The sequence below is a fragment of the Drosophila kikkawai genome, chromosome 3R (assembly GCF_030179895.1).
Source record: "Drosophila kikkawai strain 14028-0561.14 chromosome 3R, DkikHiC1v2, whole genome shotgun sequence".
Lineage (NCBI taxonomy): Eukaryota > Metazoa > Arthropoda > Insecta > Diptera > Drosophilidae > Drosophila > Drosophila kikkawai.
Genome location: NC_091731.1, coordinates 24,374,917 through 24,398,843, shown reverse-complemented (window position 1 = coordinate 24,398,843; position 23,927 = coordinate 24,374,917). Strand labels below are relative to the sequence as shown.

At 42.9% G+C, this 23,927-nt stretch overlaps 4 protein-coding genes across 7 annotated transcripts; 1 reads left to right on the top strand and 3 right to left on the bottom strand.

Moving 5' to 3' along the window:
* Nucleotides 1-4,283: 4,283 nt before the first annotated feature.
* Nucleotides 4,284-10,874, bottom strand: LOC108070675 (uncharacterized). Its single transcript, XM_017161248.3, has 4 exons — nt 9,931-10,874; nt 7,207-7,254; nt 6,265-6,654; nt 4,284-6,134 (listed from the first exon to the last, which is right to left on the bottom strand). The coding sequence occupies exons 1-4, from the start codon at nt 10,031-10,033 to the stop codon at nt 5,668-5,670; spliced, it is 1,008 nt and encodes a 335-aa protein (XP_017016737.1). The 5' UTR covers nt 10,034-10,874; the 3' UTR covers nt 4,284-5,667.
* Nucleotides 10,875-14,580: 3,706 nt separating this feature from the next.
* On the top strand, nt 14,581-18,181 carry pad (poils au dos). The gene is made up of 5 exons (XM_017161296.3): nt 14,581-14,875; nt 14,941-15,308; nt 15,375-17,252; nt 17,335-17,527; nt 17,588-18,181. The coding sequence occupies exons 1-5, from the start codon at nt 14,723-14,725 to the stop codon at nt 17,852-17,854; spliced, it is 2,859 nt and encodes a 952-aa protein (XP_017016785.1). The 5' UTR covers nt 14,581-14,722; the 3' UTR covers nt 17,855-18,181.
* Nucleotides 18,182-18,216: 35 nt separating this feature from the next.
* Nucleotides 18,217-22,262, bottom strand: LOC108070706 (uncharacterized). 4 transcript variants are annotated; one of them, XM_070286668.1, is made up of 4 exons: nt 21,804-22,260; nt 19,768-19,922; nt 19,455-19,674; nt 18,217-18,425 (listed from the first exon to the last, which is right to left on the bottom strand). In XM_070286668.1, exons 1-3 carry the CDS (start codon nt 21,905-21,907, stop codon nt 19,487-19,489), a joined length of 447 nt encoding a protein of 148 aa, XP_070142769.1. In that variant the 5' UTR covers nt 21,908-22,260; the 3' UTR covers nt 18,217-18,425; nt 19,455-19,486. The 4 variants fall into 4 exon arrangements, with proteins under 4 accessions (XP_070142769.1, XP_017016787.1, XP_017016786.1 ...); XM_017161298.3 differs by having other exon boundaries at nt 19,455-19,922; nt 21,804-22,262; XM_017161297.3 differs by having other exon boundaries at nt 18,217-18,375; nt 19,455-19,922; nt 21,804-22,262.
* A 250-nt stretch (nt 22,263-22,512) lies between these two features.
* LOC108070664 (uncharacterized) lies at nt 22,513-23,605 on the bottom strand. The gene is made up of 2 exons (XM_017161235.3): nt 23,448-23,605; nt 22,513-23,335 (listed from the first exon to the last, which is right to left on the bottom strand). The coding sequence occupies exons 1-2, from the start codon at nt 23,491-23,493 to the stop codon at nt 22,617-22,619; spliced, it is 765 nt and encodes a 254-aa protein (XP_017016724.1). The 5' UTR covers nt 23,494-23,605; the 3' UTR covers nt 22,513-22,616.
* Nucleotides 23,606-23,927: the final 322 nt, after the last annotated feature.

Here is a 23,927-nt window from a genome sequence, read left to right as displayed (position 1 = left end):
TAAATAATGGTAAAAGAGTAAATCAATATTTTACATAACTTACTGCCAGAATAAAATACAATTAAAATTTAATTATGGAGCATCTGTGTGCTTAGACTTGCCAAAAATAATTTCAATATGCAAAAAGTATAGTTTGGAGCTTTTTTACGAAACGTGAAATCATATAAGCGCACTTCAGCTTTGCAAAATTAGATGTTTGATAGTGTTTAAGCTTCAGCAATCGCCCCTCTTAATGACTCACTTGATGACTTCTTCTCTTTATTCGTTTGGCGCTAAGTTGCTCATCGCTTTAGTAACAATTATTCACACACTCATTGTTCGTCTGCTTTTGGCTGCGGTCTTGAAACCATATAAGAGCGTGCTACTGCCTTGTCTCTTTGTCTTGGCTTGGCTCTCTTGCTTTGCGAGCTGGCCAAAAAGAGATGCAGCTCGGCCGTTGCGGCTCTTGCTATGAGTTGGTTGAACCTGAACCTGCCGCACTAAGCGATCTCTTCGGGCTTGGCGCGTCAAAATATATATTTATAGACACATACACACCTATAGAATTACGTTGTTACTTCGCTAATTACCTTTGTTCGGGGGGAAGTTCGAGAGGGGCGTTTTCTTGGCTAGGCCGAGCCTGTTTTGGGTTACAACTTCTTGACATTTACTCAAGGCTCAAGGTTGGTTCGAGCTGAAGCCTTGTTTCCAGATTGTTTGTTACACCAATGTATGTATATATATTAGATATTATTTGCACACCTAGGTAATGTATGTATATATGCTTGCTTGCTTGCTTGCTTTCCTTGCTGGCTTGTATAATTTGTATAATCTGCTGCTGCGTAGGTCGCGATGAGTGCCGCCTACGTAGCCCCTCGCTGGCCGCTTCCTGCGCTCTCAAAAACAGCTAACTCCAAACACTGGGCCCGAAGCGAGTCGGATTACAACTTGAATATACGTTTAACAATGACACGGCAATTTCAATTTCAACATCAACGACACTGACAACTGACAATTGGTAACAAACAACGCGAACTTACTAGCCTAATTGTGAGATACACAGGAATGTAAGGGCCGGCGACTGCGAGGCGTATACGTAACGTTCGCCAAGATGGCCGGATGGCTGGAAGCCTGCTTCCGCTTCCGGCTGTTCGGATTGCCTCCGCCCGTGTCGCCTCCTTTCGTTTCCATCTCACTTGCCACCGATTGGTTTTCGACAATTTCATAATTTCATGGTTACATCAGATGCGGTTTACACGCGATGCCGGCCGGCGCTACCTAAGGTACTATTCACAGTTCAGCTGCTCGCTGATAAGGCGCAGCACAATAAAATTGGGTGTTCTTTCTCGGTTCACATCCTCTAAACATTTACATATACACATATATATAAGTGGATGTATGTATACTACATACTAATATACGGTTGTTCAGCTAACATCGGAAATGCAGTTTACGTGTACAATTATTCTACAAAAATTTGCACCTAAAGTATACCTTTGTTTTTTCTCTATATTTGCTTAATTTCGGTTTTAAAACATCCATGTTCATGTTTTTTGTTTTTTTTTTTTTGTTTTCCTTGTTGTTTTTCGGTGTTCTTAATAAAGTTTACAAAAATACTTCTCGGTTTAACTGAATAGCGTGGGGGATTGACACTTAATTGAAGCTTGACTTGTCTCGAGCCCTTCAATCGAATCGTACCTTGTGTGAGTAGAGTGTGTGTGTAGTATAGTTGAGTTCATGGAGTCCTGGGTGGACTCCATGCTGGACGTGCTAAGACTATGCCACACAAGCTGTGCCGTCGGCCCTTTATCGGTATACCGACCCAAAACAATTTACATACATTATTTAATCCCGTTTTCCTACATACATATGCGTGATTGTCCAAGGTTGATTTTTCATTTAGTTTGGTTTTCGCATTTCCGATTCGATTATTTGCAACTCGATCGTTAACAAGTTTCGTTTTATTTGTTTTATTTCCGGGCTACGCTTCAGACTAAAACATTGTGGTGAGGTTATCCTTAAATATGTTTCTAAACGCTCCTCCGTTCGCTCATCGCATCTGAATCTAGAACTATGTATAAGCCAACATTCAATGCGCTCTAATTTAACGTCTAAACGACAATTGCTTAAGTCTTGTAGTCTACATTTCATTTACGTTACGTGGCGGGCCAAAAGTTCTCCGCGATGCCCCAACGTTATCGTACGTTTTCCTTGACCATAGCTACGGATATACATAGATTGTAGATAATACTAGGCATATACGGCTAGAAGCGAATGGTGGGAAGATGGCGCGAGGGTGCTGGTAGTGTTCAAGGTGTTCCTAGGATAGCTAAGGCTGTGGGCTCAGGTCTAGGGGTTTCGCTTCGTGTAGCTCTGATCATAAATATATAGTATTACACCCACGCGTACGTACAAGGACATGCAACAGATGCGTTTGGGGACATAGGCGTCCTATTACCCGTATTTTACATATTATCTCGCGACTCTATCCTCTATCTCTAGGCATACATATATGCGCGGCATGCAACATTTTGAAAACCTGCACTTACAACTATTAATACGTGTATATTTATATAACTTAACAACTCTAGGCGCCCCTCCATTACGTGACGCTTCCGACTTAGGCTAGATTTTAGTTACAGATACAGTTTCTTCAAGGTGTCCGTAGCGGCGTTTCCCTTCCTTATCGGAAGTTCCTCAAAATCAAATTCAAAATCGAATCGATGTGGCATGAGTTGAGTGTTGAGGTGGCCCCAAACACTCTGTCGGTGATTTGCAACGATTTCTGCGATGAGGCGCCCTTAACTGCTAATTAATCGTACATGTCTGTGTATACACATCTTATACTGATCTGGTTTTTCCTGGGCTACTAACTTGTTTTTTCTTTGGTTTTTGTTTTGGTTGCTTCTCGATTCGCTTAATTTTGTTTTATAAACTTTACATCAGTACGGGTGGTGGGGTTGATCGATCTGTGTGTGAGTTAGTTTCGAAAACGTAAGCCTTAAGTGCTACCATTAACACTAAGGGTGTGACGACGTGTATGAGTGTGGTTACATCTAGAGTTAGTTTTCCGTCATTAATTACTTGTTTTTACCTGGTTTTCCTGTTTATTCTGCCATTTTTATGTTCAACATGCTGTGTATATAAAAACTGCTTTACTCCAATTAAAATTCTGCGTTGGATTCTCTGCCGGCTTGTCCCTGCTCTTTGTTGCCGCACAATTATATTAAACTTGTATTGATTTTTCGGTGACCCTTTATCATTTGCGCGCACTGTATATGTATAAATTTTTCAAAAATTGGCACACATAAATGAGTTTGGCGTTTGGGGGCATCAGAGGGGAAGGGTAGGTTTCCGGGGGACTTGTTTAATACTATCGATTCCAAAAATTCTAGAAAATCATGGCAAAACAATTTGAAAAAGTGTTTCCATTTAAAAACTGCATCAATATAAATTACAAAACTATCAAAATACTCAAAAGTATTTCAGTTTCTAGCCGTTGCACAGTGGTCGAGCTTGTATGGAGCCGCGGCCATAAATACTTCTAGATGTGCTATCGCTATGAAACTTTCACCAAAAATCTAGAAAAATGTTTTAAGTATATCCACAAAAAATTGGCCATATTGCTCGACTATATCATATAGCTGCCATAGGAACAATCTGTTAAAAATCCATACTTAATATGAAAAACTTTTTTGTTTTTCAAGATATCTTAACCAATTTCACAGATTATATGTTTGGTACAGGTTTATGCATTCTTACCAAATTTGGTTAAAATCGGATCTCTATATCTTATAGCTCCCATACAACATTTTTATAAAACTATTTTTTTCCAAGACCTAACTTTAATTTTTTAGTTTTTGATCTCTTAATGAGAACGTTGGTGAAATATAAGTGCCCAAAAGTAAAAAAAAAATTATGCACTTATATATTGTGTGTTTATTTTGTCCAGCAACAAACTTACACAGCTTAAGGGGGGTAAGGTTAATTGGATGCAAAACTCACTACTTTTCAAAAAAATGTTGTGGCGAAACGGCTAAAATTAGCTTAATGAGTTAAATACCATATAATAACACAACATTTGAGCAATTTTTTTTTAATTTTTGTATTAAAAAATATTTACATGCTTACGAGTAATAGCGAATCTCCTGAGTCCCCACAAAAAAAGTTTATTTTCGGTGTACATCCTATCCTAGCTGTCCACAAACACATCAGATATCAAAAAAATGTATTGTATTCACTAAAGGATAAGTGCTCCGAGGTACTCAGGTGACGTTTTTATTTTTAAAATTTTTTCCCGATTTTCTATTACAACCCGGATTATTGGCTAAAAAATTAGGGTAATTTGTTTTGTAATGGCAAATTTGCAGCCGCAGGTAGCCGCAGCTAAAGTAAACATTTTTATAATCTTTAAATATCAGTTAATGACGGCACATAAATTTCATTTGGGGGCAACGGGGGGAAAATACTTAAAACTTTACGTAAACCCAACATTTACGAACTAAAAAGACGCACTTTTTTAACAAAGATTTACACGAAACACAACACAAATTATATATATATTTTTCTGTACAAATAAAGTATATACCTTTATCTACCATATCCAGTCCAATTTTTTTTGGTTCAACAGCGTTTTATATTATAGTTTACATTTTTAAATTTGGTCTGTGCACTCCACTGCTGACAAATTAAAAGTGCATGAATACAAAAACGCTTTTGTCAATCTATTTTCAGAAAGTCCCGTTAGAAATTCCAAGTAGACCGTATTGCATGGTAAACTTTGGACAATCAGCTGATAGAAAAACCATGTTTCGCTTGAATAGCTCAAAATCAATTTTTTTATTTTTGGCCTATGGGCCCGACCACTGTGCGTTGTTCGTCTCGTTTTTAATTCGTTTTGTCGCTGCTACTGTCACGTTTTCATTTTATGTTGCAAAAATATTCTGTAGCCTACTTATATGCGCGTTGCAAAAATATTTTCGCATTTCAAATACCTGTGGTTGACACTGCGCCTAGGAAGGCGTGTTGCGGTTGGGTGGGTATGGTTCTGCGGGTTGTGTTGTGGCTTTGAGGTTTGCGAGTGTGTAGTTTAAGTTATACATTCATATATGGGTTTACATCGAGACAAATAGATATACCGAGCAGCGGTTGCGGTCAAAACAAAGGCAAAGGTGGAATTTTCTAAATAAACACCTTAATAAATTTCGCTAAAATCATGCCGATTAGGTAATTACTATTATTGAAAATAAAAATAAAATACTTGTCTTTTTTTAGGATAATCGCAATTGATTTAGATATACATATATGGAACATATACCAAAAACCTAACACACAATTCCATAGCTTTTTTTAGGCAGTGGAAAAATTTTATAGCTTAACCGCAACCGCTGGGTATACATTTTAGCGCACTCAAAAAAAATATAGGGAGCTGCTGTTGCTGTTTAACAGCTTGAGGAAGTTAAGGGATTATCTGGATTAGCTCAACTGACCTAACGAGTCGTATACGCAACGTCGTATACGCAACGTCGTATACGCAACGTCGTATACGCAACGTCGTATACGCAACGTCCCTGACACTCCGGGGTGAGCAAGAGCACAGCTGAATAATACCTAAGCGATTACCAGTTACTGAGCTCCTTGATGCACGGAAGCATCTGTTCCGCCTGAATATGTTGGCCTGGAGGGAGTTTAAAATATGAAATCGCCACAGTCCATGGCATAGTCGAAGTCCTCGCCCCCAATGTCGTCCACGCCCGATGAGTGGAAGTCAAAGCCGCCGATGTCTGTGTGGTAGACGGCTCCGCTGCACGAGGTGTCGATAAGATTGGTGCAGTGGGTGGTGGGCAGGGCATGCAGTGTAAAGGTGTCCTCGCACTGCGACCAGGTGAGTCCGCCGCTCCACACCCCATTCGGCAGCGTGGCCCATCCCCAGCCATGACCCCAGGGCAGGGCGCAGGCCAGCGAGGCCTTTGAGTCCGGCTTCTTGCTGAGAATGGCCACCGCCGCGTCGCTTTTCACCAGCGGATTCTGGGTTTGTCTGAAAAGCATCGTGGTCACCGCGGACGAGGTGCAGCGATGGTGTTTGCTGCCGCTGGCTCCACTGCTGCTGCCGTGAGCCGCAGCCTTGCGCTGTTTCACCTCCGACTGAGTGGCAGCTGAATAGGTAAATAATAGAAAAACAAATTTGTTTAATATATTTTATTAAATTTCTTGTGAAATAAGCTATGCCTGAGGGTAATAGAAAGAGGGAAAATAAAAAATAATATAATTACGAGTTTCACTCACGTCTAATGCGCACTAGCGGACGCCGAAGTACGTTCATTAAATGCGGCTTGTCCACCACCAGCTCGATTTGTGGTGGCGGCGGCAGGGTCTTGGTGATCGCATCGATCCAGTCGCCTACCTCCTGCTCAGACTTGGCCAGCATCCAGTAGACCTTGGAACGCTTGCGCTGGGATCCGAGGGCAATCAGCTGCGAGACATTTACTCCAGCCGGCAGCGGCGGACGACGTGGTATCTGGCCAGTCCAGTGGGCGATTGCCAGCATTTCGGGAGCCTCTTTTACCAGAATCTTGCCCGATGGGGAGGAGCGACCTGGTTCCGTGAACCAGGCCATGGTCGAGTCATCATACAGCACCACCCACTCCTCGGCCCAGCGGTTCCAGAACATTTGTTCTGTCAGGTTAAAACAGATAATGAAATTAGACAGGAGGCTTGAGATTAGATTCCAGGAAAAACTTCTTAGAAATAAGGAGCTTAATAATCTCTAGGAAAGGCTGATTCATTCTCTATATGAATCCATACGGTAGACTCTACTAAGCTAATGGTTTAGGCCAAGATTTTTCATCATATACCAGCTAGCGCATTAATGAGGTAGGCACAGCGCCGCCAAATCATGAGTAATTACACTTAAATGTGACCCCGAACTGATTATCGCAGCCATCATATTCGAAAGGCCGTAGCTCTCCTCATTTATCTACTTTACGTATGGATGCTGCGTCATCCTGTCGGGCTTGAGTTGGGAGGTCCTGCTGTTACTCTTGTGCTGATTTGACAGATTGTCGCCTCTTCTGAGGGTCCCTGAACGGACCGAGCTTACTCTGCTGACAGCCTTGCATTTCCTATTTCCTATTTCTTTTATCTGAACATTATATTGTTTAGAAAATAAAAGGAAATTCCCTGAATTTGCTTTGTTCTTGTTGATTGAAAGTTATCAATATTACTCACTTTTATAGCGCAGTAGGTAGCCGCCTTTGATTTGCTTCCCGCTAGTTCCTGTAATAAGAAGTGAGGAGTGAGTGTCGAGTGGAGATATGTCCGCTGAAAATCCCATCTAATCCGCATCCCATTGCCCAGTGACGAGACCGCTAATTGAACAGGAACCTGCTGCACCTGCGTTCCGATTACTCATTGTCCAGTCAAGGATTTTTCAATTTTCATCCGCCAGCCGGCGGCCCAACGCCCACGCACCGAAAGTGGTGAAAGCCGAGTCCCTTGGCCACCAATGTTGCGAATTCCAAATTTAACCGGGCCCGGGAGCAGTGCAGGTGCCGAGAGCTGCCTCACAGACACAAATCCGAGGGCGAAAAACGAAACATGAAATTTCATTTAGCAATTCCCCGTACTCGCAGCCCGAGCCCAGCTCAACTCAATCAGCCAGCCCAGCCCGGGTGCAATTGCAGTTGCCCTGCTGGCCTGGTCTGGTCTCTCATTTCAAATTCATTACCACGGGTTTCAGCTTCGGCATCCCATTTATTTGGTCCTTGACGAGAGTCGAATGTCGGTGTGAAATAAGAATCAGAGCGGAATAGGGGGGACTGAGTGTGAGCACCGGGGATTCGAGGTGGGGCAACCATGAATCTTGCGGCGAACTCCATTAATTATTTCAATAAAGATGACAGGGAACAAGGGGTCTGTGGTTGGTTGCATGCTTATGCTTCTCTTTACATCATTTCCTGCGAACAGGCAGTGGCAATTCTATTAAGGTTAAAATAACATAGTTATCCAATTCTCTATTCATTTGAATCCGGTATCTTATCTGAACTTTAGTTAATGCAAATCTGATCATGAATTAAGAGGTTAAATTAAATATTTCCTAAAGCAATAATGACATGAGATGAAAATATAGTTGCAATTGAAAATTTCGCGTCATACTAAGTTGGGGCCATTTTCAGTTTCTAGAAAAACTGATAGGCGATTAAGGATGTCCCGGCCAGAATTCTTGCTATTTCAGAATTGAAGAACCCCCTTAGCAATCTTGGCCACTTGAAAAATTGCCATGGCAGCAAACTTATTTCGTCCAGAACACGGTCTGGTGACAATTGGCTCTGGCTGGGAATGATGGTGCGATGAGCATTTGAAAATCGCTCAAGACACACGTTCGCCAAAAGACGCAGCTGGCTCTTAAAGCGGTCTGGGTCTGTCCGTTCTCTGGTGTCATTTATTTTTGAACGAGAAAAATAAAAAGTAACTTGTGGCTACTTTCCTACATAATTTAATATGTAATATTTTGCTAGAAAGTTTCTCTAACCCCATGTAACAAGTATGAACATTCCTGACTCAATAGGTGTATTATCCTCGGCTATTGGTTATGCTTCGGATTATTTTTTTTTTAATAATTATAATTAATAATAATTTATTTCCTTAACAATTTAAAATATGATCAGGGTAAGGTTTGTAATATTTTTCGTGTATTTTTCATGGTGTATACGACGACTAGGGAAAATGCAGACGACAACGAGAGTACATGTGCGGAAGAAGAGCACGAAAGGATGAGCTGAGGGAATGGAATGGTGATGAGATTCTGGGCTGGATAAGTGTGGGGCTGCGGGGTGTGATGAGAGAACGAGCTTGCCGAAGGACACTGCGCTTGTTTAAAAAAAAAAAAGGCAAGGCAGCGGACACCATGTGTTCCTCTTCAGTTCACTCACACAACCGTATATGTACGTTCGCTCACACCCACGCACATCCTGAAATCCTTGCATTCACATATCCACACATCCACATAACAAATCAGTTACACAGAAAAAATAATACCATAAATCTGCCAACCATAGAGCTCACGGATAATTGAGTTTGAAAAGGGAAGAAGCTTTTCCTGCTTAACAAAGTATAAGTTGTCTCTGTTCTATATTTATTCAAATAACAATTTAGTTTTAAGTCCCTGAATCATTTTCCTAAACAAAAATTAAAATTAAATTTGACTAAGTAATTTATAAGTTTTTAATTAAGTTATAAGTGAGCTCCTCAACGTTGATTTTAGTATCTCAAAGATACTCATTGGGTAAAGCCAACAATTGTTTGTATCTCCCCCTTATATCTTTGAGTGTAGCTGACTGATTTATGCTTGGGGCAAAATGCAACTGTAACTGTAACCTGAAGCCGCATTTTCTGCGGCAAGTGCACGGATATACTCACACTATTGCGTTAGCTCTGTGTTGTCTCGCTTAATGATTTAATGCAGTGCACACACACACAGGCAAATACCAACACACACGCTGGCCAATGGGCGTGGCACTGTCAACAATTGCAGCATAATGAGACCGCATTCTGGATTCCGCTTGATAAGTTAAACGACAGTGTGGCTGTGGTTGAGCCTGAGTCTGAGGCTGGGGATGTAGGGGCGGGTGCGGGTGTGCCAAAGGAGCGGGAAGGGATGCGAAAGAGAAAGTTGCAGACAGACGCGCAGCTGCGCCTGTGTGCGAGTTCATTGAGAAAAATAAGTAGTCAGCAGGGCAGATGGGGGGAGAGGGATGAGGATGGGGCGGTCGGAAACTGGGGTGGGGCAGCAAAAACGAGTTCAAGGGTTTTCCGCCAAATGAGGACACACCGACTCGACAGCCTTTCGGCGGCCCAGTTTCCAGTTTCAGTTTCGGTTTCCGTTTAGGTTTCACTTTCTTCATACTTTTCCCCATTTTCCCTTATTTTTTTCGAATGTCCCTCCCTACTCACCCATCGCCTGGGGCTGTTGCAGCTGCAGCTGCTGCGACTGCAGCATGAACGAGCCGTCCGCATCCGCGCTCCGCGACTTTACCTTGGTGCACATGGAGAACATGTCTTGGCTGGTCTTTCCTCCTTTCTCGTCGTGCCCTGCGGTAATTGGCTATTGGCAGCTTTGTTGTTGTTGTGGCTGTTGTTGTATTGGTGGTCTAATTGATTTTGTTGCCGTGCGGTTCGATTGGCAGTCTCAGCCTCAGCCTCAGCCTCTCGGGGCCCGAGATGGGTCTTTGAGAGGCGGTTTCCCAAGTGAAAGTGATGTCAGCACCAGGCTCGCGTTATCAGTACACACACAGGCACACAGCAACGCGACACGAGCACACACACATACACCGACAGCGACGCGAACACAGAAGCAAGAGTGCTTTCCCTTTTTTTCAGGATTTCAGGAGTTTTTCCCTACTCTTTGCTAGCAACGCCTTTTTGGCCAAAAAGTTGTTGATGCTTCGAAATTAATGGATTTGCGATCCTGACACTGACGTCGCTAATTAGATTTCCAATTTTTGCTGCCTCTTTTCGCGCTGCCAGTCTGAATGATGCTGCTGCCCCACATCCGTGTCCAGTGAATCCACAACGAGCACGGACGGGAAGCGGTGGCGGTAGCGAGGAAAATGAATACGGATGATGGTACGCTGTCAGTCAATCCAGTCAATCAGTGGCTGCTCCTGGCTGAGTCCGCTCACTGGCAGCAGCTTAACATGGCGCTGCGATGGCAGTTGTTGTTGCAGTTGCAGTTGCAGAATCAGATACAGATACTCGGACTGTGGGGTTGAAGTGGCTGGGTCTTCCGTTCTTTTGTGGCCGCAATTATTCAGTCTGCTTTTGCTGGTGTTGCTGTTGCTGTTGCTCCTGCTACTGTTGCGGTGAATAAATTGAATGTCCGCTGCACGCCTCTGCTAGGTTAAGCGACCGAAACTCGACTGGCAAGCGTTATCGAACCACCGAAGCTTGGAGCCCGATCCGAGGACCGAGAACCGAGCGCCGAACACCGAATGCGGAGAGCCGAGAGCTTTCGGCTAGGACTAGGACAACACTCGACCGCCAGACGCAGGCGGTGATGATGCTGCTGCCGCTGCTGCTGCTGCTTCTGGTGTCCTTCAACGTCCTACGGCAACAACACGTCGCTGGTGCGGCGGCAAACGAACCCGCCGCCAGAACAGATGACAGGCAGCGCCGCTGCTTTCAGTAATCTTCCCAACTTGCTCCCGAGCTTTTTCATACTTTTTGCCACATCACTTTCTCTCTCTCTCTCTCTCTTTCTGCTTCTCTATCTCTCTCTGTCCCCCTAAGCGTCTGTGTTAGTAGGTTATCCTTCCAAACCAACCAACACCCGCACCCTGTCATCGCTGTCGCTGTTTATTTGGCAACCCACTGCGACTCCGGATGGGGCGGCAGCATCTGCTCTGCTCGGCGATAATCGGTAATAATGCGCTCTGCCACTATTCAAATGGGCGGCAAGTAAATAAACAGTACTTAGTACAGTTTGAACACTTGCTGAGCCCCAAAAATTGTATAGAACGCAGCTGCTGCGTGTAAAACGGATGGAGGTGGAAATGGGAAATGGGGGCGAGACGCTGTTTCCCAATCCCTGGGGTGCAGGAGAAAGCTTCCAGCTCCCAGCTCGCAGGCGATTCATGCAGGCAACTGTGTGACCCAAATTGAAAGATATCCATTTTGTCGGATATCTCGACGGCGATTTAATTATCTTAATTTGATTTTAAGTAGCGCCCCAGCGGGGAGTCAAAGTGATTCGTACCACATGGCGTATGAGCGATGTTGGCGATATGGTATGCTAATGCAAAACATATTACATATTTACTGACTTTTTGATGACTGTGTGTTGGGTTTAGCTAGGACTATGGGATCGATCAGTAGTTAGAAGAATAATAAAAATTAACTATGGTAGGTAAATATAAGTATATAAACTAATGACATGTTTTGATGTTGTAAAGCCCCACAGTGCCCCATGGTAGTTCTTCATGTTCCACATTTCCTGCTCGATGTCGATGCTTTGAATGTGCTGACTGCATTGAACGTCAACCTCAACCTGAAGATGAAATCACTTAATCAGTTTATGCAGCACAAATTGGCCGAGTAAAAGTGGGCTTGAGCTCGCTGGGGGGTATTGCTATTTGGCATTGCTTTTCGCACTCGCTTTGGCTGCGAACTAAATGCATTTGTTAGGCAAAATAATTTGATGCTTCTTTTCTACCAATACCGAGATATAATTAAATTTAAACGAGAAATATGATTTAAGTTCATAGTACAAACGAAGCTGTTACGAGTGTTCCCACAAATAGCAACTTAAAGAAAGCTAAGTAAAATCTTTATTTCATTTCTTTTAATTTTGAAGTTATTAGTTTATTAGAACATGTCCTTTAAGACATACATGCATATTTTTTTTCTTAATACTCATTTCTTACTCATTTTTATTCAGGTTTAAAAATGTGTTATATTTATCTATCTTCATCGCCTGTAGATAGAGTAGTTTTCTCTAGATTCGGATCCGTCAGAAGTACATTTTTATTTTGATTTATATTTAATTTGTTTTATTCTTTGGTAGGTTGAGGTTTATAGTGGGTTACGTTGGGGTCAGATCCGACAGGAGTGCCCATTAACCAAAAATATTTTATTTCTATTGTTTTAATTTTGAAGTTTTTCTAAATAGTATAAAGATTTGGTTTCGACAACAAAATCATTATTAAGGCTTTCTTGAACAAATCCTTTATATTTCTTTTGTTTTACCTTTCGACTTGAAAGATAATAACATAAATTTTAAAAGGCATATGATTGTTTAAAAAGGGACCAATAACTTCCTGTTCGGTGGTCTGGAGGGTGTGGCACTTCTTGAAAATAATTTTCGAGCTCCTATCTGTGCGGCGACCCCTGTTGACGAGTCCTTTATGGCCAGGGCGTTTTCACTTTCGGTTTCAAATTAAACGCCAATGCGCTTCACCAGCTCGCTCTCGCTCACTCTCTACGTATCGCTCTCTATTTCCCGACACGGACTCTGAGATACCCATACGCTTTGCTTTAAAGTGTGGCCCAGTGTCGGGCCCCACCATCTCCTCCTCCGGCAAGCCCTTGCCCTAGTCCCCATGTCCACGCCCATACTCCTGACCGTGACACAATTTCTATTGTCCAGCATCTGCAGCAGTAGCAGCAGTAACGACAGTAACAGGACGAGCTTCCTATGGGTGTGTACCTACGGGCTCGGTGACCTGCTCTATTTTATGGTTTTCGGGCCCCTATCCAGCTGGGGCCCAGAGATTTTCCTCGGCCCAAGCACGGGCAAACAGGTGCTGTGCTTTTGAAATTGGACACTTGTTGGCCTTGCGGGTATCAATTCACATTTGGCAATCTTTGTTGCCAATTATAAAAGGATTTATTAGGATTTTGCGATTTGATTTACGGCTCTATCCTAAGCATAACAGCGATACATACATATCCACCTATATCAGGCCCTTCGGTTATTTGAGCTCCTATTTGGCATGGTACTTGTCAAGTTACTTTGCTTAGGTATTAAATATGTACATTATAATAGGCTCTTGCAAGGGTATAAACATATCCATATGGGTCGTGTGTGTACAAGCCTTGTTGAACTTTTGCCTAACTTTCGCTTAGTCTGCAATTAGCATTTTGAATAACAAATTTATGCAAACTTATGTAAAAGTCGCTGTGTTTTTGGTTTCTCAGCTACGATGATTTTGGATATAATAATGCTAATAAGGGGTGTAAATTGTGAGATGGACTAATATAGAAGATTCCAGTTCTTAAATTTAATATATCAGTTAAGACATTTTAGATGAGCCCAATCCTCCCTCGAGCAGTTTTACTTTAATTATAGTTTTACCTAATAAATTTAATTAAATAAATGTTAACAATATCTTTATACGATTTACGTTAAAGCATTATTTTAAGAATAGAATATTTTATATTGGTTTTATACGTTATATAGACACAATATCGTTCAGAATTCAAAGGAAAATGTATACATACATATATGAAAAAAGCGGATATAGAAAATATTATAATTTATTAAATTTATTATATTTATTAAAGCAAACAAGACTTAACAAAGGAACATTTTGAGTCAATTAAATTTAAATTTTTCTTAAACTAAACACGTTTTACACAGATATTGCAAGATATTTTATAACCGAAATATATGTACATATATATATAATTGCTTTTTTCCCGCGAACTACCGATTGAAACCAAATAGGTGGTTAGTTTTATTCTGTGTGGAAAATACTAAAAATTACTTACATTTAATTATTACTTAAAATTCTAATTTGCTAATTTAAAAAACTGGTTCTCAATAAATCGGAACCAACAGCTATATCGATATATCGATACAATAGCAGTATTCCGCGTTGCCATTCGCCCGCTGATTAGTTGGCAACGCGGCACCGACTATCAGTTTTACGTTGACCGACTTTTACCCTCGTTATGTATCTCAAAAATGGTTACTTTTTGGCTTATTTTAAAATATTTAACTTTAGCTTTCCTAATATATATATTTTAAAATATAAAAGAAATATATAAGCCCGGTTTTAATGGTATTTTTGTAATATATTTTCAGATTCAGACTCGATACCTATCGATAATTCCACGGCCACACTGGTGGCGAGTGACATCTCTAGCTGAGCGTCTTCAGACAGAAAAAAACAACAAATATATGCATGTGCAATAAACCAAACATAAATAATAACATTTCGCCCAGAAGAGAGCCAGCGCTGTTAAAATGGCCAATGCAGCCTCCAACGTGCGCTGCATCAACTTTTACGACCTCTGCAGAGTCTGCACCGACAGCAGCGACCACAAGACGAATGTCTTCTCGCCCGAGGGACGCGCCAAGAATCTGAGCAGCAAGATCTCCGAGTGCCTCTCGCTGCAGGTGAGTGATGGGGAGAAGGCTTCGTTCCGGGCCAGAGAAAGCTTGCTAACACTTATACTTCGCAGATCGATGAGAAGGACCGCCTTCCCAAGGTGGTCTGCGCCCAGTGCGTGCAGCTGGTGGAGCAGATGCACAGCCTCCGGGCCACCTGCCGCAACTCCCAGACGATGCTTAGCAACTGCCTAAACATACGGCCCACGCCAAGCGGCGACAAGCTGTATATCCGGGATGCCGTCGACGAGTCTGGCAAGAGCCTTAGCGTGGTGCAGGCCCCGTCAACGGTCTCTGGTGGTGCCCAGCAGTCCAGCAATCTGCTGAGCAGCATCATGCAGGCGGTGGGCATGCAGCCGCAGCAGCAGTACACGATCACGGTGGACAATGGGATCCAGCAGCAGAATCTGCCGGAAGTGCAGGTCAAAAGCGAAAAACAGACGTGAGTTGGCCCCATCTCTTTGTCAATGATTCCTTTTACAGCAGCTCTTTTTTGTATACTTTTTAGGGTTTTGGAAGAGTTTATCCGGCTCAAGCCCGACATCAAGATAACGCCGCTGGGCAAGAAGGAAACCAACAGCAATGCCGCCAGGCCTCAGCCAGTAATCTCTCAGCCGCCGCCTCTCCAGCCGCAGTCAGTGACCACCGCCACAGTAAACACGCCACAAATCCAGTTGCAGACGCAGATAGGAGATCAACTCCAGCCTCTGTGGCAGCAGATCCAGCAGCTGCAACTGCAACAGCAGCTCCAGCAACTCACAAACCAGTTGCAGGCCACCACTCAGTTTACCGCCGCTGCAACGGAAGACTCGTCCAGTCCCAGCGATAGCAAGAAACCTAAGCTGAACTTCGTGCTGTCCGGCCCGACGGCGCCGCAGTTTACCACCTCTCTACCACAGTTCGGAACGAATCAGCCGCAAATTCAGCTGCAGCTGATGCCCGGCGGAGCAGGAGTAACGAGTACCAACACCGCGTCCACTCAGCCGCAGTTTAATGCCGCCGCATTGCTGTCCAGTTTGGCAGCTCCACAGTCGTCGGCTCCGAATATGATGTCGCCCAGCAAATGCTTTCTGCCCGTCACTATTCGTGACGAGAACTCGGACCAGCAGATCGTGGCTCATATAGACACCAAGAATTTGATGCTGCCCACCACCTACCAAGTGCAGATGAAGCTGCAGCCCCAGCTGGCCACCGCCGACGGACAGCCAATTATGCAGCTGACGCCCACCTCTATCCCGGCCACCTTGCAGCTAACGCCGCAGACGCTGAGCAGCAGTCAAGGAAACAGTTTTCAAGGAACCGCTACTTCTGTATCTCAAAGCCAATTTCTTGCGCCGCAGCCCCCTCAGCAGCAGCAGCAGCAACAACAACAGCAACTGGCTCCAGTCACAGCCCAGGTGACCTCCCAGCAAATCATCAGATCTCCGCAGACCAGCACCACCAGTCCCCAGCTGGTTATTAGGAATGTGACCACAATGCCAGCGACTCCCACTACACCAACCAACAGCAAGGAGGCGCCTGCCTTCAAGACACCTCCCAGGCAAAGGCAGTTGCCAGGGCAGAAGCCAAAAGCAATTCCTAGTCAGGGACCCTCACCAGTATCATCCCCGGCTACCAATCAGCCACCCATCAACGAGGTCAGGCGACTGGTGACTCCGCCAAAGCAGCAGCAGCCGCAGCCGCTGCCAGTTGTAAAGCAACCACAGACATCAACATCAGCATCCAACCCGGCAGCTTTGCAGCGACTCTCCGCGAACACAACCATTACGAAGGTGGCCGCTAAGCAGGCTGCCCCAGTGCCAGTCCAGGCTCCAACGCAAGCAGCCACCGCACCCGGAAAGCTGCCCTTGCTGAATAAGCAGAATATCACCATCAGTCGAATCTCTACGGTAACGGGGGCCAAGCAGCCAATGAAGCCACCAGCTCCAGCGCCTGGGCCTCAACCCATTCATGTAAATGTTCCCGCACTTAGCCAAGCGCCGCCTCCGCCGCTGGCATCCCAGCACAAAAAACCACCCGACCAGGTGCAGGAAACGCCGTCGCAGAAGGTGAAATCGGCGCGACCACCAGCACCGAAAATTCAACCTTTGTCCGGTCAAGATGAGCAAAACACTTCCGGAGATGCGAGCACGCCAACTGGCGGCTCCGCGCTCATCTGCCCCACTTGCAACCGCGAGTTCAAGAAGAAGGAGCACCTCACCCAGCACGTCAAGCTGCATGCGGGGCTGCGACCCTTCAAGTGCTCGGAAGATGGCTGCGACAAGGCCTTCAGTCGCAAGGAGCACCTGTCCCGACATTTGATCTCTCACTCCGGCCAGAAGATGTACACCTGCGAGGTGTGCAGGAAGCCCTTTTCGCGCAAGGACAACCTGAACAAGCACAAGCGGTAAGGAATTTTTTTAGACGTTTTTTAAGATCCCATAAGGAAGAGAAAACCATAGGTTATTAACAAACCATTACTCCGACAGGATTCACACTCAAACGGCCAATGAGACGTTTTATTGCTGCGATGTCTGCAATAAGAACTTTGCTACCAAGCTGCACTTTGAGAAACATAGGGAAATGCACAAAAAGCCGGGACCGGAAAATGCTACTCCCCCTGCGGCACCTGCTGCTCCCGCGCCCGCCCAAGTTCGTAGCAATGGCCAGGTGCCCAATAAAGTGAGTTTCTAATGCCACTTACAAAAACATTAGTTGACCAAGCTAACCATTCTTCGCCAGGCTCAATTTGAAGTTAAGCAGCGGCCTCTTCAGCAGCAGCAACAGCAACAGCAGCATCAGACGCAAGCGCAGCCACAGGCACAGCAAGCGCAGATTATGCATGTGGTTACCACCCAGGACCTGGCCGGGAATACCATAACGATAACCCAAGCACCCGACTCCAATATGCCCGCATCTTTGGCCAACTTTGTGCAGCTTGGCTTCCCGCAATTCCAGAATGCCAGCGCACCAGCCGCCAACCAGTTAGTATGTAAGCTCGCCAAGTAGACTCCCTCTCCAGCACCTCCAGTTTACCTCGTTTCCTAGTCCGCCGTCTACGTCTACTCCAGTTCCTTAATGCTTTTTAGTTAGTACTTGGTGTACTTTTACTTTTCCGTTGTGCAATATTATTTTAACTTAACTTATTTTAGTTTACTTTTGTGTCAGTGTAGTATGCTTTTATTGAGTGTGACCCGCAGTGCTATTTATTCCAGCTGTAATTTTAAGATAGGCTCCTAGAACGTGTGTGTTTCGAATCGTAAGACATTGTAAATATCTGTGTATGTATGAACGTATGTATAAGCTAAAGACAACCTTTTTTGGGTGAAATAAAATGAAGATTCCATTGTGAAAATAAATAGAATGTATAATTTATGGCAGATAGTGTGTATAGTATGAATTTTATTTGGACTGCACCGGAGCCTTCAGTTTTGTGCGGCGCTATAAAGCAGATGGCAGCTGGGCAGGCGGGCGTCCAGGCTGGCCCCAGTGTGTTTACGTGATTATTTTTGGTAAGACTCGCCCCACTGCTGAAAGTATGAATATCAGACGCTTTAATTTCCAATGGCCGACCGGATTCCTGAAATATTTCCGAAAGAGCTCGTAATTCTTACTCTCTAGCATGCGAACGAAGGAACGAAAAACAAATGCAAGCCCGTTTCCAGCCGGTTTTCCGTAACCGAACAATTTATTAGCATTAAAGTAAAACCAATTTCCCATGAATTTGTATGTTTACTCAATTAAATTGGCGATATTTAATACTTGGCGTGGTATGTGTGTGGGTGTTACATATAACTAGGCTCAAAAACTATGTGGGCGAAAATCAGCAAGCACAGACAATAAACGTGTATAATACATACAAATCTTTGGCCTAACAATTAACAAAGAACTACAAACTATAAACCAACAGAAAAAGCAACTCCAACTAAAGGCAATAAGCAATAGAAGAGGCTGCAGTGGAATCATAAGCCCAAGGTCGTAAGACAAGTGAGTGGTGTGGGTGGTGGCGACAAACGAGTGATCAAGAGTGACAAATACCATATTCCCTAACATTACAAATTATTTTAAAGCAAAATATGAAAATATACAACATATTTAAGGAAAGTAGTCGCAATCCTAATCCTTAATCAATGCATATTAATTATATCTAAAGTCTTCTAATACTATTCGAAATTCTTTAAAAAATACATGAAATCTGTATAAAAACATAGGAAACCCTTAAATCTTTAATCACAAATATCAGCTTATGCTGATGATATATCAACGTCATATCATTCTAAATAAATTACTTTAAAAAACAAAAAGTTAAAGAAAAAATTCCTAAGGAAATGTATCCACCTTCAAACGATTTTTTCAGCAATAAGCGAAAGGGTTTTAAGATCTTATTAGAATAAGGCAATTCAAACGGTGATGGAGAGAAAACAAGCCAACAAGCTAACTAAATGTAAATATGGGTGCGAAACAATCCAACAAACTAAGTTCAACGAACTACTCGGTGAGGGATTAGGATTAGGGTCGTGCAATGTTAGGACTAAAGGTGTGCCCCGCCACCGATCTCGTATCGAAGCGATCAGAGAATGGATTAAATAGGTGAAAATAAAGGGGCTACCTTGGGGATCGGGGTTGGGGGCTCTCTCCCTATCAGTTGTAGGCCAGGGAAAACTGGTTGACCTTCTGCACGTCTCCCCAAACCTGCACCGCCTGGATGTCGGAAAGGGAGAAGAGGGTCTCGTACTGGGTAATGAAATTGTGACCCGCCTCCCTGCCCTGGTAGACACGCATGGTGGAGTTATCGTAGTCGAAGGCGAACTCTAGGCAGAACGAGGACTCTGTGGATGAAAGTTGGAGCGCCTCATCAATCTCGTTCATAATGCTGGCAAAGCTCTGGGTCAGGTTTTGGGTCTTATTGCTAGCGCCTGTACCGTCGAAGATGTTCAGGTACTTCTCCTGGTGCAGGCTGCTCCACTCGCCGTTCCGTTTGTAGTTCTCGACGATCGTCTGCGTGGGAATTATCACCTTGAAGTGGTACGTGATGTTGTCCGTACAATCCGGACTGTTGACAAAGTTAACCGAGAATCTGTCGAGGAAGGGAGAGAAAAGCCATTATATTTAGCGATTCGCATTGTTTAAATCCCACCTAGGTGCTAATGACGTCGAAAAAGACTTGAGCCCTTCAAGTCCAAGCTCTGGGCTAACTTGTTAAAGAATCATTTATCAAGTCATCTCAGTTCGAGTGTCTTGTTAACTGTTCATACAATCTAATGGCTATCATTTAACGACTAAATTCACATATGAGAGGGGAAGCTAACAAAATTGTTTACCAATCAGAAGAGGTTTTTACAGAAATCTTTATTAAACAAATTTCTATCGAAGATTTTGTAGAAATATTTTTATATATTTCACAGTAAAAATCTAAAAATCTTTCTAAATAAAAAATAATAAATAGAAACTATTTTAAGATCCTAAGTTCATAAGATCCCTAGGATCACGTAATTCTAATTTCTAAAATTTAAAAGAAAACAAAAGCTATTCTGGGAAAACCTCCAATTTATTTTAATTCTCATTTGGATTCTCAGACGGTTTTAAGGAACCCGAAACTCGCCATTCATCACAGAGTCGTGTGTTAATGACGTAGTGATTTGCACGTTTGACCCTCCGCCTGACAACTGCTTAGTCATCATAATGGTTTCTATGGCACATGGCGGTTCGGTGAGTTTTTTTTTTTTGGAGACCGGGGCTCCCAGAAGTCGTGTGTGGGAGCTAAAACGTGCAAAGCATTCAAGGAATGGAATTTGGATAGGAATTTTTGACGTCCGCCCATTAGGGAATTCAGATTTCTGAGTAAAATATGTGTTAGTCACTCAGAATTTAAAGTTCCTGGGAAACTTGGAAGTGTATTATTTCCTTGTAGAAAATCTTATCTAAGTTTGAGACTTACAAGAATGCAGCGGACAGGAATGACCGCTTTTCATGACACATTTCAGTAGCAGCTATCAATAGTGTCTTATCGATCCAAACAAGAGATAACGAATCGAAGGTCTTGAATTCTGATATAGGAAGGTGGACAACAACAGAGAACCCGGATTCCCATCGTGATGTAACTGATTTGATTTATTGACATCATTTAACTATTCATAAGCTGATTAACGAACTTCCCACCCAAATTCGTCTTGTTCTTTCGTCGCTTTCATCTTTACCATTTGTTACGGCTACACTTATTGTTTTTTTCTTCGTTTGCCGGCATCTTCAGCGCGTGTCTGATTTAATTCGTCCGGTGATGTCATTGATGGTGGAATTGATACAGTAAAACCAGACAGCTCGAGTTTAACCCATATAAAGAAATTTTTTTTTTAAATGACTTACACAGGTTTTAAGTTCTTCATTTTAAAATTCTTAATTAATGGTTAAGCTATCTTTATGAGTTTTATTTTTTAACAATTTTAAAGTGTCTTGAGCATTTATTTATTTTCTTAAAAAATCGTAAAGAACTCGATCGTTTAGGTAGGATCAAATAAATTAGAAGCAAATAATTTCCTTACATTTTAACCATCTAATTAAGAAAATTTCTAGACAGCAAATATGGACATTTTGATATCTTGGGTTAATCAAGACATTTTGTGATAAATTCCTGTGTTTTGTACGTGTTAATGGCTGCTTTATTGTCTGCTATCATCGCCGCCTGCCTTATCGCCTTAATAGATCATAAACTCATAAATGGCATTTGGAATTTCTAAAAAAAGAACTGGGTACCAAAGCATAAATTATTCAAATTTCATAGCCCATTTGTATGTTTCATGTGTTAGCCATAAATCGTTTTCGAGCTCGTGAGAAGTGAATTCTAAATAAATCGGGTCACATACATACAACATTTTTTTAGGGCACTGAATTTCTGCACGCAAGGAACTAATGTTTAACTGGTGTCTAATCGATTTTCTTAAAGTTTTCTGGTAGGACTTACTGCTGTGGATTTTGGAGCAGGGTGCCGGTGACGGACATGCTGGTCACGCGGTCGGAGGCATTGGCATTGGTGGGCAGCAGGGCGAGGAACTTTACATCAGGCATCTTATTTGGTTTTATTTTTAGGCTGGTGCTGCTGGTGCTGGTGCTGCAGTGTAATTGCAAATTATATCCGGTGAACTGTTAACAGTGCTCGGGGACTTTGCTGTGGCAGTTGCCAACGGTTACGATAACTCTAATCAGCGGCGGCGGAGTAGTTAGCACTTGGCCGACTGGGGCAATACTGTTGGGGCTTGCACAAAGACGCGGCTATTTTAAGGGAGCGCGAAAGGGGATCTGGGAGCCACTAAGACGTCACGGGTAAAGTACGTTCGGGGGGTACATATTTGTTCAGCTTGTTCATTAAGACGCGTCGTTGCCCTGTCCGACCGCTATCGCGAGTGATTCAATACTGAGCAGGAGCACACTTCTGGGAGACGGGAGAGCCGACCCCACACCTGTTAGACAATTCATTACGAGCAGAGAATTTTGAGCATTTGTTTACGTACGCTCTTCGAGCCGTTTGACGAGAAACTTGAATTCGATAAGAGTCGCGCTCACTCTCACGTATCGAGTATCGATACCCAGCAGTAATCGACCGTTAGAAAGAAAAACTACATTTAATTCAAAATACAAAATGCATTTTACTACGATTAAATCAAGCCATTAACTGCCAGGGGATATTAATTTTTATTGCTGTAAAATATGTAATTTGTAATGTAGTCATATGTTCAGTTATAAAATTTTGAGTAAAATCCTTGTCACTTGACGGTCTTTATAATTTGTTGTGGAATCTGTCACTGTCATTGCTTGACTTATCAGCCAACTCCGCCTCAGTATCGACGTCGCCCTCGTATCCAGAGTTCGTTTTCGAGTTATTATGGGTCACATATCCTTCAAAGGTATTGTTCAGTTCGTCCGCACTTTGGGAGGCCTTGAAGCAGTTTGTGAAGTGGCGACAGGTGTCGACCAGCTTCTCTCCCTTATTAAAGGCCTCGATCTTCTCACGGAGATTACGCCTAGAACTGAGCTGACTGGCTTGTGGTTTTGCACTCAGCTGGCTGGCCTGAGTCTTGGGCTTCTCTAAAGTAGCAAGCAACTTCTCCAGCGACTCTCCGGCGCCTTTGAAGCTCACGATGCTTTCCCTTAGAATTTGACTCTCGTTTAGAGCCTCAAACTCTGCCAGAAGGGCTCTAGTTTCGGCCAGATCCGTGGACAAAGCGATCTCCGGCGCTGTGGTACTCTCCGTTATATTCGACCCATTCACAGCCTCAAATCCCATGATCAGGCGTCGGATCTTGGTGGCCGGTATCTGGGAACCGGACTTCGTAAGCAGCACGCCGCTTATATCGCCCACCTCCTTGAGCAGCTTCGACGATGACTGGACGGCTTCCTGGTTTTGCTGAACCGCCCAACGCAGGCGATCGCGTAGGTTCCGGAGATAAGAGCTGAGCCGACGACTTTGCTCTTTCTCATCGACCCCTTCAAGAAATACTAAGGGGAAATGAAATAAATTAAATTTTAAATAAATAAATAAAATAATTGAGAATTATTAAGCACATTCCTAACCAAAGAAGAGTCACAAATTACTCCTCTAAAAGCTTACCAGGAAGATCCCCCTCGCTCTTCGTTTTGCTATGATATTCAGACATTGTGATTTAGAAAATTTTTGAACAACCAAATTAGTTAAAATTAGATGTGAACTTAAAAATTTTATAAATTTCAATGAACCTTTCAAAAATGACGTTTTATATGCCAAGGTTACTGAGTTACAATATATAGAAACTAGATCTCAATTTTATTATATACATTTTATTACAATTTTAGTATATAAAAAAAAGTATATAGTACAAATATTCTTGATCAGCATCTACAGCCGAATCGATCTAGCCATGTCCGCCATGTCTGTCTGTTAAATCTGCATACAAGTTTTTTAAATAAAAATATACGTAAATTTTTTAAAATTTTAAAATTTTTTAATTTGGATTAAATTAAAAATTTGCTTAATTTTTTATTAATAAATAATTCGAATATTTATGGCTATCTTTGGCTTTCTTTTTGGCTTTTTTATAGCTAGTTATACTCT